Consider the following 14294-nt stretch of genomic DNA (forward strand, 5'->3'; position numbering starts at 1 on the left):
GGATGCTGTATGTATAGCTGTCCACTTAAATGCAGTAATAGAATATACATTGTGTGTATGTGACGATTAAGAATAAAGTTTGATCCTTCAAATACATTTGTTGGTGTAAAAAATACAATATTTCCCTCTGACGTGTAACTTATAAAAGTAAAAAGTGGCATGAAATTTCAATCTAAACTGAGGTAAAGTAAAAAGAAGAGGGACATGTATGCATTTATTTAGAAAAGTGCCAAAGAGCTGTATATTACTATGAGAAATTGGTATATTTGCTGTACAATTGTTAAAAAAAGAGACGAATACCAAACATCTGCAGCGGTCCCTCCTATGGGTCCCTCTCCTCCTCCTCCAGATGTTTGTGTTCATTTCCTGGTCAGCTGATTCAGACGGAGGAAAAGACAAGCGGACCGCTAGCATCCATAATGATAATCCTGTCTCGTCGCCTGGACAGCATTTGAAATGAAAGTGACACAACTGTAAAGCTACCTCGAACCCTGAAAGCCCTGGATTCATACCTGAGTGTCTGTGTGCTTGTGTTCGCCAGCATCGAGCATCGGATCTTGTGGGAAACAGCAGGTAGCTAGCCACGTTAGCATCCGTAGTTTAGCTTAGCTTAGCTGGGTAGATACATTTTGTCAATGAACCAAGCGGCCTGTCTGAACTAGCTGGCTAAATTAGCTAGTAGCTAGTTGTGTTGGCGTCTATATTAGTCCCGGTCGACTTTAAATATTGTGGTGTAGTAATTCAATGGTCAAAGTTTGGTAGACAACGATATTCTGGCGTACTTAGCTAGGCTACATTCTGACGTACTGCTAACAAACAGCTCAAACAGCTAAAGTTGTCACCGCCTGTGATTAGCTAGCTAATACCAGCTGTGCTCCTGCGATGTCAGTGACATTTCAGCACTGGCTCCCTTATAGAGCCCTTGTTTGAACCTCTAAGCTATTACATTAGTAGTAAAAATATCAAAAAATAACTGTAACGTTACTTGACTCAATGAACGCAACGTCTTTTTTTCCCTCTCTAAGAGGAAAACAAATTGCAATCCATATATTAATTATGATAATTAACAATCAACAGTCCTCTCTTGTGGTTAATATGATGCAATTTCCACAGTTCTGTTGTCCAAACCTGACATCACACTGTCTGTAATATTTATTTTATGTTATAAATCACAACTTTGATATTAAGCCAATACTGCTTCTTTTATGGATTGCACTAGACCTGCACGATTCGGGGAAAAATATGAATCACGATTTTATTTTTAGCTTAAAATTGATATCACGATTCTTTGCAACGATTTTTTTTCTCACGAAGTATAATGTTTATTGCACACATGAACCATGACAGAACAAAACAAATGGGCAGTACCAAACATAGATTTTTGTTGCCACCTATAGCACATTGCGCATCACCACGAGCCTGTAAACATAGAGGCTTCAATGAATAAAGAAAATAAACTACATACTGGCCATTTCAGTACAGTAGGCTACCAAAAATAGTGACGTACTGTATAACACATTGAACTAAATATGGCCCTGATACAGGCTCTATCGGAACTCCTTGAACTAGGGCTGTGCAATGAATCGAAATGTAATCGCGATTATGATTTCGGCTCCCAATGATCACAAAAACAGAATAATCGCGAAAAACAATTATTTAGCTCATTACGTTTTGCAAGTAAACTCTTATTTTCTTTTGTGTTCTGAATGAAAAAATAAAGTTTACTATTAAGGCAAATTTCACAGTTATATGTTTTTTTTTTCTGTTGATTTATTTAACTTTTTCCACTGTTTTTTAAGTTCAATAATTGCAACATCTTCCCAGAAGCCAACAAGTAATCGTGTTAAATTATCGTGATTTCAATATTGACCGAAATAATCGTGATTATATTTTTTTTCATAATCGAGCAGCCCTACCTTGAACATGTCTTTACATAATTAAAACATGTCAATGTCAATGTCAAATGCTTTCAAAAAATTAATTGAAATTAAATCGCGAACTGGGGCGAGATCGCGATTTTATAATGATTTATCGTGCAGGCCTAGATTGCACCTTTAAAATTAGTCTCTTAAAAAAGATAAGATGTCTTCCTTCTGAAACCCTAACATGTTAGAGTTGGCTTCTCCTCTTTCTCTTTTTGTGTCTCTTCACGCTGTCGCTGCTTCAGAGCGAGCCCTGTCCCCTGCTTCTCTTCACCTCTGTTTACTGGAAAGTTCCTCTCCTCTCCTGGCTACTGAAAGGCCTTTTTCCAATCGCAGTGCCAGAAAAGGACGCTGCTGAGAAAGCCACAGTGTCAGACTGAACTGGATTCAATGGTATAAGTTGTATTGTTGGATTGAGAGAGGTGGTGTGTGTGTGTGTGTGTGTGTGTGTGTGTATGTGTGAGACTGCTGTGTTTTTCCCCTCGATAGTTTCAGAAGGACTTTAGGATCACATGTTGTTTAGTTCAGTCTCACAGAGGCACTATTGAGGCGCCGTTGTGTTTTGTTGCACTGTTACAGTGTTTGGAACAAGTAACACCTAAACATGGACTCGAGGGGGTATAATTGGAAAAACAGCATGTTTTCCACATCTGACATGGTTGTGTTTTTCACCCAAGGGCACACAGAGCAATGATGACATTTCCTTTCATAGCTAGTGAGACATTGCCTACGCACACCAGAAATATTAAGAATGAAGACATCTAAATAAGATATCTTAATATTTCTTTTTTCTTTGTTTACTGGCAAGGCATAGGAGAGGAACAGTATTTCACAGATAGTCGGCATAATGGAAGAATCACTTTCTTAACATGTTCCAGAGGTAAATATTAGAATGCAGTGGAAATGAATGAAATCAGCTCTGCGACTAATAATGAAGTCAGGCTGTTTGCCAGAAGGTGTTGGGACTAGAGGCCTCCTCAGATCGACCACCATGACCAGTCTTATTAGTGCAATCATTACTGAACGAGCTAGTTTAAAGTGCTAGTATTATGCTCATTTTCAGGTTCATAATTGTATTTAGAGGTTGTACCAGAATAGCTTTACATGGTTTAATTTTCAAAAAACAACATTTTTGTTGTACTGCACATTGCTGCAGCTCCTCTTTTCACCCTGTGTGTTGAGCTCTCTGTTTTAGCTACAGAGTGAGACATCTCACTTCTGTTACATCTTTGTTGGGAGTCGCACATGTGCAGTAGCTAGGTAAGGACTACTAGCCAGTCAGAAGCAGAGTATGAGGGCGTGCTACGCTAGCAGCTAGGCGAGCATTACAACGTGTGTTACAAAGGGACGCATGGTTGTCACGGAAGTAAAGGCTGGACTACAATAGAGCTGTTTGGAGCAGTTTGTGAACAGTGTTTTCTGTTGGAGATGGTAAGTGCCTTTGGGGTGGACTTTGGGCTTTTTCACTTTGTAAACCTATAATGTGCACAAAAAAGATATGTAACACAATAAAGGAAAGGGAAAAAGCCAAAAAGCATAATATGAGCACTTTAAGGGTCTCACTCTGTTCATGCAACACTTCATGCTTTGTTCTCCATGTTCTGCTCCCTGTCAGAACCTGGCTGTGGTTATGCCTGCACGTCAAATCACTCACTTCTGCCCACCAATATTAGAGTACTTTGATTTAGCAGCCAGCCATGTGTAACACTCATGAGCAGCAGGACCATTGTGGCTTGGTGCAGGGGTGGCGAACACTGTCCATCCCGTCATGATCTTCCTTCTCATCCTGTCCTACAGAGGGAGCCAGATCGGGAGGAGCAACCTGAAGACAACATGCCCCCCAAGTTTAAACGACACCTCAATGATGACGAGGTCACGGGATCCATTCGCAGCGAGAGGGTGAGACACAGACGGAGGGAGTGGTGGTGTTTGGGTTATAAAGATGTTTATGTTATTTAGAAATTGACCGAGTCAGCGTGTTGTAATCAGGATAAAGTTTCATTGGAAATTTCCATTATAAGTCAAAAGAAGATGTCGATAGATGATGCAGATTTTGCTGTAATGTGTCCATTCAATTAGTTTTAGTGGAAAAACTGAAGGAAAAGTGAGGGAATGCACAAAAGAGAGCGGCCCTTTTGAAGGAGGTAATAAAATGATGAAACTCCTGTAGCCAAATGTCTGGTTCTCATCAAAGTGATCATCCCGTCCCACCCACCTCCACCTTCCCTGTCCTCCCCTGATTATTTACTTTAATCAGTCCTCTGCTTCTCTGTCTAATCCTGTTTGCTATTGTGTTGTTGAACTGGGATCAAAGCAAAAGCTTAAGGGGATACTTGCATACGAAATCGCTCCCTTCCACGCTTTCCCTTTAGTGCTCTATCGCCTGCCCTCTGATAATAACTGCCAGTTCTCCTGTATGTCTCCCATCCTAGTTAGTGGAAAGAAAGAAAGAAAGAAAGACTTTGTACAGAAGGAGAGTGTTAGTGCGACTTATAAAGTTCTTTATCATCAAATGGCCTCCATTCCCTCAGCGTTTTTGCAGATGACAGTGTATTTACAAGAAAAGAAAATGTCTATATTGGCACAGCAGTGGCTTGCAGCTGTCAACATTACAGGACATCCATGGCTATTCCTTCTCTTAGCTCTTTGTAGTGGTGGTGGTGTCATGATTGTTAGGTGATGACCATGACTGAAACATTTGACATTTAACCTAAACAACTTCTGTATACTGTAATTCAAATGTAATGAATGCTGCTCCTAAACTCATAGAGCAACATGCTGTACGGATGCAACGTCTCCCGCTTTCCTTAGAATTTTTCTTTCCCAGTAGCGAGTAATATAGTCCTCCTGTCTGCAATCCAGTAAGAAACAGACTTTTATTGTCTGCCTGGTGCAATTCTCCTCCTGTTAATGCAGCTGTCCTCACTAATTCTCCATGAAAAGCATTTTACACAGGGCGCTTTAAAGCCATCGGTGGTTCAGACATGGTTGTGATAGCACAGAAACATCAGTCTTTTCTTTTTTAGTAAGTCATAATAATGTAAGTGCCCTATAACAGCAGTATGTTTTTGGTTTATCTGCCCTCAGAGTACAGACAGAAAAAACATCTATTGATGAGTACAGCAGCTATCTGGCCCCCTCAGCATCATATCTCTGTATCAGCAACACCAGTGTGGGTGTGCCTTTCGACTGACAAGATGCTCGCCTGTTTCTGAACCAGATCTGAAATCATTTAAACATAGTCATTCAATATCTGACCTCTGACCTTTTCCTCTTTTACAGAGGAACCTACTGGAGGATGACTCTGATGAGGAGGAAGATTTCTTTCTGTGAGTTTGTTTATATTCTATTCAGGCACTGAGCATATTATAAACAAATCAAATCTATTTAAAGTAGTATTAACCCAATAATCTGAATTGCCAACACACATTCAATTGGGAACTTTTTTTGTTTTCCAGGAGAGGACCCACGGGACCCAGATTTGGACCTCAGAATGACAAATTCAAGCAGTAAGTAAGAACACATCCCTCATAACAACTAAATGCCAGAGGTCAGAGGAGTGTTGCCAGCCCTCTAAAGTTTTTGTGTTGGTGTTATGCAACTGTGGCTCGTCATGTTTACCAGAAGCTGCCGGTTTATAGTGGCTTGTGTAAGAGAGGCTGCCATGTGCAGGTTATTATGTAACATTCCCAAGACGCCCCCAGTCCCACTGCAAGCTGTTTCCACATTAACTTCCAGTCAGAGATGGCCAGGGAACAGACAGGGCCATTGTTGAGACAGTCTGGCACCCAGAGTTGTTTCTCGACGCTCTGTTCACACATGACATGTTTGTCATTGTTGGGAGCACTTGAAACTAGATGCCATCATTACAGATTTCCAGGAATGTTGTGTGCACATTGCCCAGGCTCTTCACACCTGTGTCTGTCGGACCCTGAACCCCTATGGTCAGGTCCTCACAGTGGGTTTATGTGTGTATTTGTAGCAGCCCATGCATCTTCATGTCCCCTAGTTCCTGATGGTGTGTGTTGCTTTTGCTGTGGTTTTGCATGTTTAATATTACCGTCTTCAATGTGCAATCAAGCTGAAGTCCAAGTTAATAATTCACTGCAGTTCCTTGTCTGAGACAATCAGCGTAATGATGCTGGAAAATGTGATCAGTTGTTAGAGAAAACAAATTTCCTTTGTCTTGTATCTCCCTTATGGGCCTCTTCGCCTTTTCATTTCTTTGCCAATGTCCTCCCTCCCACTGACCCTGCATCGCTCCAGGAGGTATTGCCAAGAAGGACTTTGAAATAAGAGGGACTGAAGGGTAATCTGGACTAGTCATGCCATGCTCAGGTATGAGTACCGTGAATAAAGCGAGGATTTGAGCAGACACTAAACAGGTGCAGGCAGGTCACCGTGAGGCTGAAAACCATCTGGCAGGCTTTTTATTGCCTGCCAACTGGACCGGAAGTCTAGATATAGAGAAGAAGATATTGTCGGGAACACAGTTTGTTACCACAAAAAAAAAAGAAAAGACCAATCCTTGATAAATCCTACCTTTTTATCATTTCTGATTCATGTCTATGATTTCTGATGCTGTGTCTCACACCATCGGTGACCTCAGGGTGCAGTCGCAGGTTGATGAGGTGATCGATGTGATGCAGGAGAACATCTCCAAGGTGATAGAGAGAGGCGAGCGGCTCGACGACCTGCAGGACAAGTCGGGTGAGTCGCACTGGGACGGCGTGGGTTTTCATGTCCACAAAATATGTGGGTTTAGTTGATTTACAAAGTAAAATGAAGTTAAAGGGGTGGTTCAGAATTTTGGACATAGGACCTCATTTCCAAGTTAGCCAGTGTGTTATTTATCAGTGGAGACAGTTTTCAACACTTTTCATTCAGTCCTTCCAGTTGCAGGGTTCGCTGGTGCTAGGCTAGCGCAAGTCAACAGTATCTGCTAGCCTACCATTAAAAGCAGTCTTACACACTCCACAGTACACCGAGGCAAATAAATTATAACGCCAGACTATCGATGTAAATGTCTGTGTTGATAGAATAATGTTAGAATTAAAACTACCCTTGCATCGCATTGCAATAGTTATACTTTTTTCACTGTAGTTGGTAGTAGAGCTGAAGATCTTTGCCTTGTCTTCATTTCTATCATGTTACACGGGCTCGGGCCGGGCTCGGGCTTGCGCTCCGAGTTGCGCAGTAAACGAGCGGTCCGTTGAAGCGTTTCGATTAGCGTGAAAATGGATGCTGAGGAGGTGAAACAGAGGCTGGCTTCTGGAGGGCTTATTTTATTTCTTTGTTCCAACTTCCATGTGGCCAATTGTAAGAAAAAAATGCTGTTAGAATTTTTCCAGAGTGATGTCTTCAGATGTCTTGTTTTGTCTGACCAACAGTCCAAAACTCAAAGATATTCAATTAAAAAAATAAAAGCTGGAAGCACCATTTTTTTGTTATTAGGCAAATGATAGCCAATCAGCTAATCAATTGATTGACTAACTAACCGTTGCAGTTCTACATTAAACCTTGCAGAAATATGTAATAAAAGTCACATACGTTAGTTGGAAGAATCAACAAAACATTAACTTTGTCAGTAGTAGTGGAACACAGTTCCACATTCATACCTGGAAGCTGCCCAGCACAACCACAGTCTGGTCTGCTGGCCATTGAGCAGTTCCACTGGAGCGGTTGGGCACCTCAGTGGTGGTAATGAGAAGGACAGGCGCTGCTCTTTGACTTTCCCAGATTTTATTCTGCCAGTCTGGGGATTAAACCAGCAACCTCCCAATCCCTAGCGCGTTTCCTTAACCCCTAGGCCACCACAGCACACCAAATGTGCTCAGTACACTTTTTAAAAGTGTTAATATGTCCAGGTTCTCATTCACACAGCTCCACTCTTTTTTCCCACTCTGGGTTTATCAAGCAGGTGTGTGGAATGTGTTTAACTCGCTCCGTTACTTAACTTCACACACATGCCGTCAAGAGCATGCCAAACCTGTAGGTGGCAGTGTAACCAGAAGCTCAAGCCCACGTTAGCCAATCAGAATCCCGAAAATAGCAACAACAGCAACGAATCACTTCCTCTCTCTTCTCTTCCTCACTTCCTCGGCTGCCTAAACCTCCGTTTGTCTCAGTTTACGTGCAAACGAAGTTTTTCAAAATCTCCACTCTGGCCGGAGTTTTTAGAAAGAATCGTTTTCAGAGGCGAATCCTCTGTTTGCGTGTAAACGAAGGGCACAAACGAAGGGAAATGTCTCCGTTTTTCAAAATAACCATGTACGTGTAAACGGGGTATAAGCCTCATCATGACATCCACACAGATGTTATATAACTGCTTCTCTCTGTCACGCCGACCAGCCAACCAAGACAGTGACGTACATCTGGAACACATTTGTGCATGTTTGCATGAGTCTTTGTGCACATGGGGGTCTGTGTGTGGCTGGTTGCGTGTCTCTGCAGCGTGCGTTGTCTTTATGTGAGCAATATAATATCCTGTGATTGACACGTGCGCAGTTTACTCTCCGATCCATGTTCCGGTAACCTGTTGTTTAATTCTTTAAAGTTAACAAGCATCTTCTCGGCAGCCTCGTCTGAGCGCTTCTCTTTGTAGTAGCGACGTTAACAGGCACACATGGAAACGGCAGACACGTGACAGACACAAGGAGGGACATGGGCTTTGACAAGCACAGCGCTGCACGCTAGGGAGCTGTAACGTTCCTGTAAACATGCATAAACATCAAGTTCACAACAGAGAGAAAGAGACAGAGAGCAGCGTGGGCGTGCGTTTGGGAGAGGAATTTCACGACAAGGACAGAGGGGAGGAAGTTTGAGGATGTGTGAAATGCATTTTAGCTCTGTTGTGTATACATTCGGCGAGTTGTTCACCATTCAATGCCAATTCTAAAATTTGTTAGTTAGAATAGATGATCTCACCAGCAGCTCTACGGCTTACATAACTCTGACACGCTGTAACTGCACATGCTCGACACAGAGCCAGGCTGTTTTGAGTCACCCGATCCAACATCAAAGTCAAAACAATAGCCCGGGTTATTGTTTACGTGGTAATTAACAGATGTTTTTTTTTTTTTTTTTCTCTTCTCCATTTCGTTTCCCTCCTCACGTGTCCTCATCTGTGCTGCGGTCACGTCATGTCCCAGAGAGCCTATCGGACAACGCGTCTGCCTTCAGTAGCCGAGCCAAACAGCTGCACAGGAGGATGTGGTGGAGAGACATGAAGGTGGGCCGTCATCTGTATAACGTGTGTCGAAGCGTGTGACACCTTCACCGCGTCTCTTCATTCGCTTGCGTTTACATTGCGGTCAGAGGTATCCTGTGTAATGAGGAATGTGTTTACCGTGTGCTGTTTCTTCCACAGATGAAGATGATTATTGCCTTGGTAGTCGTTGCTCTCCTGCTCATTATCATCAGTGAGTATTAGACCAAACACACAAGCGCAGTTAAAATTTACATAATGTGCAGAACTTGTCATTAAATATTCTTTCTCTTCTTTCAGTTCCAGTGATCCTGCGATATCGCTAGTGTCTGGCGAGAGGGATGGGGGAGAACCCTCTGCTTCCTCTTCCTCTTTTTTCTCTCTCTCTCTCTCTCTCTCTCTCCCTCTCTCCTTTGCACATAGTCCTCCACTCCAGCCAGGGGGCGCCAGCCAGCCAGCCTCCCACACCCTCCTCAGTGTCAGCCTGTGCACCCTCAAAGATCTGGCCTCAACTTGCCCTTAGTACTTATCACTGGTACTTCCACGTAAATCTGCTGCGAGATCAGTACTAAGGCTCGGTTTGATCCCTGCTTTGAATCTAAGCTACAGAAAGGGGATACAGAGAGGGAGACTTGTGGGGGATATTTGTAATGCCGTTTGGGAGAAAACCGCTGACTCTCAGCCCTCTAGTCAATGTGAAAGAGTGCTCCATGCCATGATAACATATCACATGTAGGGCCCCGTCTTTGCCTTGACAACAAGGAAACTCCAGGTCCTGCATATTACATCATATAGATATAGATACTGTAAAGGCAGGGAATCCACTCCAACTGTCTCTCTTAGTCTAGCTGGTCTGAATGTGCTGCAGCAGCCTCATATAAAGGGGGCTTTAACATTTAGCCAATGAACCTCAGATGTCCACCCATGATTCCCCCCCCCGTGTGCCGTCTTCTCACCGCCTGAGCACGAGAGCGTTTATAGGGAACATTTTGTGAACACAAGCACATTTCATTGTTCATCACAATGCGGGGGGAACATCTGAGGTTCATCTGCGTGGTCAAAGGTGGCTTTTTTTTTTTTAAATCATCAAAAAGGCTTTCGGACAGAAAAGGGATTTCACTGATCAGGTATGTTTCCTCATCAGTACAGATGATTGGAAAAGGGCCTAGAAAGGAAGGTCATCTGTTTAACCAACATGCTGCTTTCTTACTTTATTCGACTCCATAAATCATCGCTTTCCCTTTCCGTTTGCCTCTTGATAGCTTGTTGTACCGTACAGCAGGACCATGGCAAACTAAAACATCCAGGTTATGAACGTCTCCTCGGCCCTCCGCGCTCCAACCCTCTCACCTTCCTCCCGGGTTGTGCCGAGCTCTAAGTCACGGTCACGGCTGTCCTACTTTTTCCTGCGAGCTACATTAAACTGTCTCTCACTCTGCTGATGGTTCTGTTCTGGTTTTAATGCTGCTTCTGTCTTTTCTTTCTTATATTAAAAGACAATTCCGGCGCAAAACGAACCTAGGGCTTATTAACAGATGTGTACCCACTCTGTCGCTCTCTGGGACATGTTTTCATGCTAATCAAATGTGTTTGTAGCTTGAAAGACGCAAGCGCTGAGTTCTCAATGCTTCGGTTAACATTTAGGGGCCCTCATTATGCTACTGTTGAAGTTTGGTGATATTTTGAGCCTTTTTAGTGGTATAAATAGCGATTTGTTTTTACTTTCCCTGTGCCCCGAATACTACTGTTGTAAGCTAATCAGCGGTCCGCGCTAGCGTCTTTCAAGCTCCAAACACATTCGATTAGCATGAAAACATGACCCAGAGAACGACAGAGTGGGTACCTAGGTTCGTTTTGCGCCAGAATTGTCCTTTAAGTTCTTATTTCTGCTGGTCGCTCAATGTGATGCTTGTTTGAATGCTGGTATTCCCGTCGCCACAGAAGGGGCCGTTTGTCTCTCTGTACTGTTACATTACTTTTAAGCAGGGGTCATTTAAGTGATGCAAGTAAAAAAAAAAAGTTGAGATGTATAACAAACGTAGGTGTCATTTGTCTGGATTAATTAACTGTATAATACATTGGAACTTTACATTGTCATTTTATGATTTGTAATGTAATTTATTTTAGCTGTAAATATTGATTCTGTAATGATGTACAATACTCTAATGTTGCATTGGAAGACTGTGATATACTGATCCTTTTTGCTCTGAAATAAAGTGATTTTAAAGGGCACCGGCCTGGTTTCATCTGGTTTAAACTGGCTTGCTGTCTTCCTGGGAGTAGTAAATCAGAAGAGCAAGAATGAAGAGAGCAGTCAGAGGGTAGGGACAGAAAAGTTTGAATCGGTTGATGGAAAGAAAGATGATAACGAGGTGAATAGGGGAAAAACTAATCGTCATGCCATTCCTCCGCTCTTAACCTCTTCGGAAATCCTAGTCCTGAGCTTTCTTTTATCTCCTCTCATTAAACCAATTTTTTTTTATTGCTCTGTGACTATACTGGCAGTGTGGAGTCCCAAGATGGCACTAAAGTTGAAACGTAGGGGTTATTGTTCTGACAGACCCGCTGCTCTTGTCCTGTCTGGGGCAGTAGACACAAACACACACTGACAGATCTGCCCCTCTGCTCAGCCAGCACTGGCCAACCCTTCTAAGGGGGTAGAATTAAATTTGTTCTCCCCGCCCCACAGGGGGTCTTTTACTTCATGAGATCTATGGCAGATGGTCTTCCAGCTCACAGTAGTTAATGGTGCACACAGCAGGTGGTGATGGCCTTTATTTCAGCTTTGAAGATGAAGAGAGAGAGAGAGAGAGAGAGAGAGTGCATTTCATCTCATGCACTTGTTTTAATGTTGATGTGGCTGAGGCTGTGGCTCGGCGGGAGAGTGGTCACCCCTCAACCAAAAGATTGGCGGTTCGATCCCAGGCTCTTCCGGCTGCATGTCAAAGTCACCCTGAGCAGGGCACTGAACCCCAAGTTACTCCCCAGATTCTCTATGTATAGCTGTACACTGCTCTTAATACTTACAGTAGGAAGGGTTTAAATGCAGTAATTTCACTACAATGTACTGTCAATTGGATGTGACGAATAAGAATAAAGTTTCCTTTCTTTCTTTCAATTGTCCCTTGCTCAATTGCATTTAAATCAAAGGTAGTCCTGATTGGACAAGTAGCTGTAAAATGTTAAAGCTCTTTTTCTGTCACACCGACAAAGTGGGTGCCTGGAGATTTGATTTAGCCTTTGGCCAGGACTTTGTCCAGCTGTAAGGAAAAAATAATTAAATGTTACACTATACACACCCACACTGGCAGCAGAGGATGTTTTGGTCCTCCGTTATGGGCTCACACTGGATGACTTCAGATTCCGGGCATAGCAGCGGTTATTTGAGTCATATATAAAAGCAAGTTTGACTCACAAGAGAGAAGAGTGGACAATGTGCCAACCAGCATTAGTCAGTCAGTCACACACACACACACACACACACACACACACACACACACCCTGTCCAGTGGAGAGATCAGGGAGAGGTGGATGTGTCAGTAGCCAGACAGAGTAGAGAATACATTTTCCAGTTGATACACTCACTTTAGTGAATAAAACATTGTTCATGTGTTTAAACACTCGTCTTTACTCCTACTTTCCCAGGAGTTTCTTTCTTCACTCCTCTGTTGTCCTCCTTTGATGATTTATTCACTCCTTTGTTTCACGTGTTTCACCTTCCACCCTTTCGTCAGTTTCTCACTGTTAAGATATTTCCTGTAAAACACACACCGTACACTATTCACCCATTCGTCCATCTGTCCAACCAATCATAGGCTTGCCTCGTCAATCTAGACAACTATCTCAGGTACCACCTGCTGCCTGTAAACAAGCACTGGCAGAAGCGGACGAGGCTGGCATCAACCTGCAAGAGGAAGTGTGTGTTTCAAAGAGTATGCATCCTTCCCCTCTGCGCCTTTTACCCTCAAGTCTCCCTGGGGTGAAGCATCCGGGTCAGCTTGGCCTGACAGGTCAGCAGAGATGGATGAAGAAGTCTGAACGTACACAAAAGTAAGGAGACATGAGAAGAAGAAGCGCAGGATAGGAGCCAGGACAGATTTTAGGAATCCAAACAAAGAGGCAGGATATGAGTGAGGGTAAGCTGAGACCTGTAAAGCCATGATTGCGGATATTGGAAGGTGTGTGTGAGTGTGTGTGTGTCTGCACACCTGCCTCGTTGCATGCATCTCTGTGCTAATGTCTCACTTCCAAATCTTTTGCACCCTACTTCTCTGAAAATAAACAAGATCATCTTCTGTATCACATGACCGTAGAAGTGAGCCTGGCAGGCAGCAGTTCAACGTGTCTGTGATAGTGTGTTAAAGCAAAGAGACGAGAGAGGCAGACTGCGTCAGATCCACCCCGGTCAGTGACAGGAAGTGAGCTCGGGGAGGAATGGTCCTTGGCAGCTCACTCATGTTGTAATAAATATAAATTTAAAAACTGAAGTGAGCAGAGTCTGCAGCATGAACACACCACATACCGTCCACAGCAAACCCAAGCTCAGCTGAAAGGGACCCAGTGTACGTCAGGTTTAGCTCAGGTATCTGGTCAATGATCGACTTGTAACCTCGGGCCTTCGTAATGACAACCTTTATCGGCTGCTTGCGTCACATCCTGGCCCCCTACCAATATGAAAGGGGACACCGGCACCTCAGGAGGTAATTGTATCCAATGAGGCCCAGCTCTCTCTCGCCACGCTGGGGCCAAACCTCAGCCAAATCCCCTTTGACACACGGGACTGCATCACACATGTCAGACGATGTTTCTATAGAATGAATACATAATAAATGACATGAATGAAATTAAGTGAATATGAATACATTTCATTGGAGTGGTTGAATAAAACAAATTTAAAAGACAGAGCTGTCATGTTGGACCCTTAAATAAATTAATAAAAACAGCATTTGCAGAAGACAGATTTGTGTAAAAATAGGATGTTTTTGTCCTTAAAACAACCAGCATCCTATTTTTTTCTCTTTTCTTCTTCCCTCCTTCCTCCTTAGCCCCCCCAGTTTTCTCCCTTTCTCCCCTCCCTCCCTCCCTCCCTCTCACCTCTCCTCTCTTGCCCTCTTTCCCTCCTTCCCTCCCCTCCAGATTGTATAAATATCTGTGAGCTGTTTGGA

At 43.2% G+C, this 14294-nt stretch overlaps 1 protein-coding gene and 1 long non-coding RNA gene across 3 annotated transcripts; both read left to right on the forward strand.

The window, feature by feature from the left end:
* Positions 1-311: 311 nt before the first annotated feature.
* On the forward strand, positions 312-10216 carry vamp4 (vesicle-associated membrane protein 4). 2 transcript variants are annotated; one of them, XM_031311728.2, is made up of 9 exons: positions 321-573; positions 2168-2315; positions 3720-3821; positions 5205-5251; positions 5381-5431; positions 6532-6632; positions 9074-9153; positions 9292-9343; positions 9430-10216. In XM_031311728.2, exons 2-9 carry the CDS (start codon positions 2313-2315, stop codon positions 9453-9455), a joined length of 462 nt encoding a protein of 153 aa, XP_031167588.1. In that variant the 5' UTR covers positions 321-573; positions 2168-2312; the 3' UTR covers positions 9456-10216. The 2 variants fall into 2 exon arrangements, with proteins under 2 accessions (XP_031167589.1, XP_031167588.1); XM_031311729.2 differs by lacking the exon at positions 2168-2315 and having other exon boundaries at positions 312-573.
* On the forward strand, positions 2345-2838 carry LOC118496272. The gene is made up of 2 exons (XR_004898817.1): positions 2345-2637; positions 2731-2838. It is a non-coding gene; the product is annotated as an uncharacterized LOC118496272 (long non-coding RNA).
* Positions 10217-14294: the final 4078 nt, after the last annotated feature.

This window comes from Sander lucioperca, chromosome 11, assembly GCF_008315115.2.
Source record: "Sander lucioperca isolate FBNREF2018 chromosome 11, SLUC_FBN_1.2, whole genome shotgun sequence".
NCBI classification, from domain to species: domain Eukaryota; kingdom Metazoa; phylum Chordata; class Actinopteri; order Perciformes; family Percidae; genus Sander; species Sander lucioperca.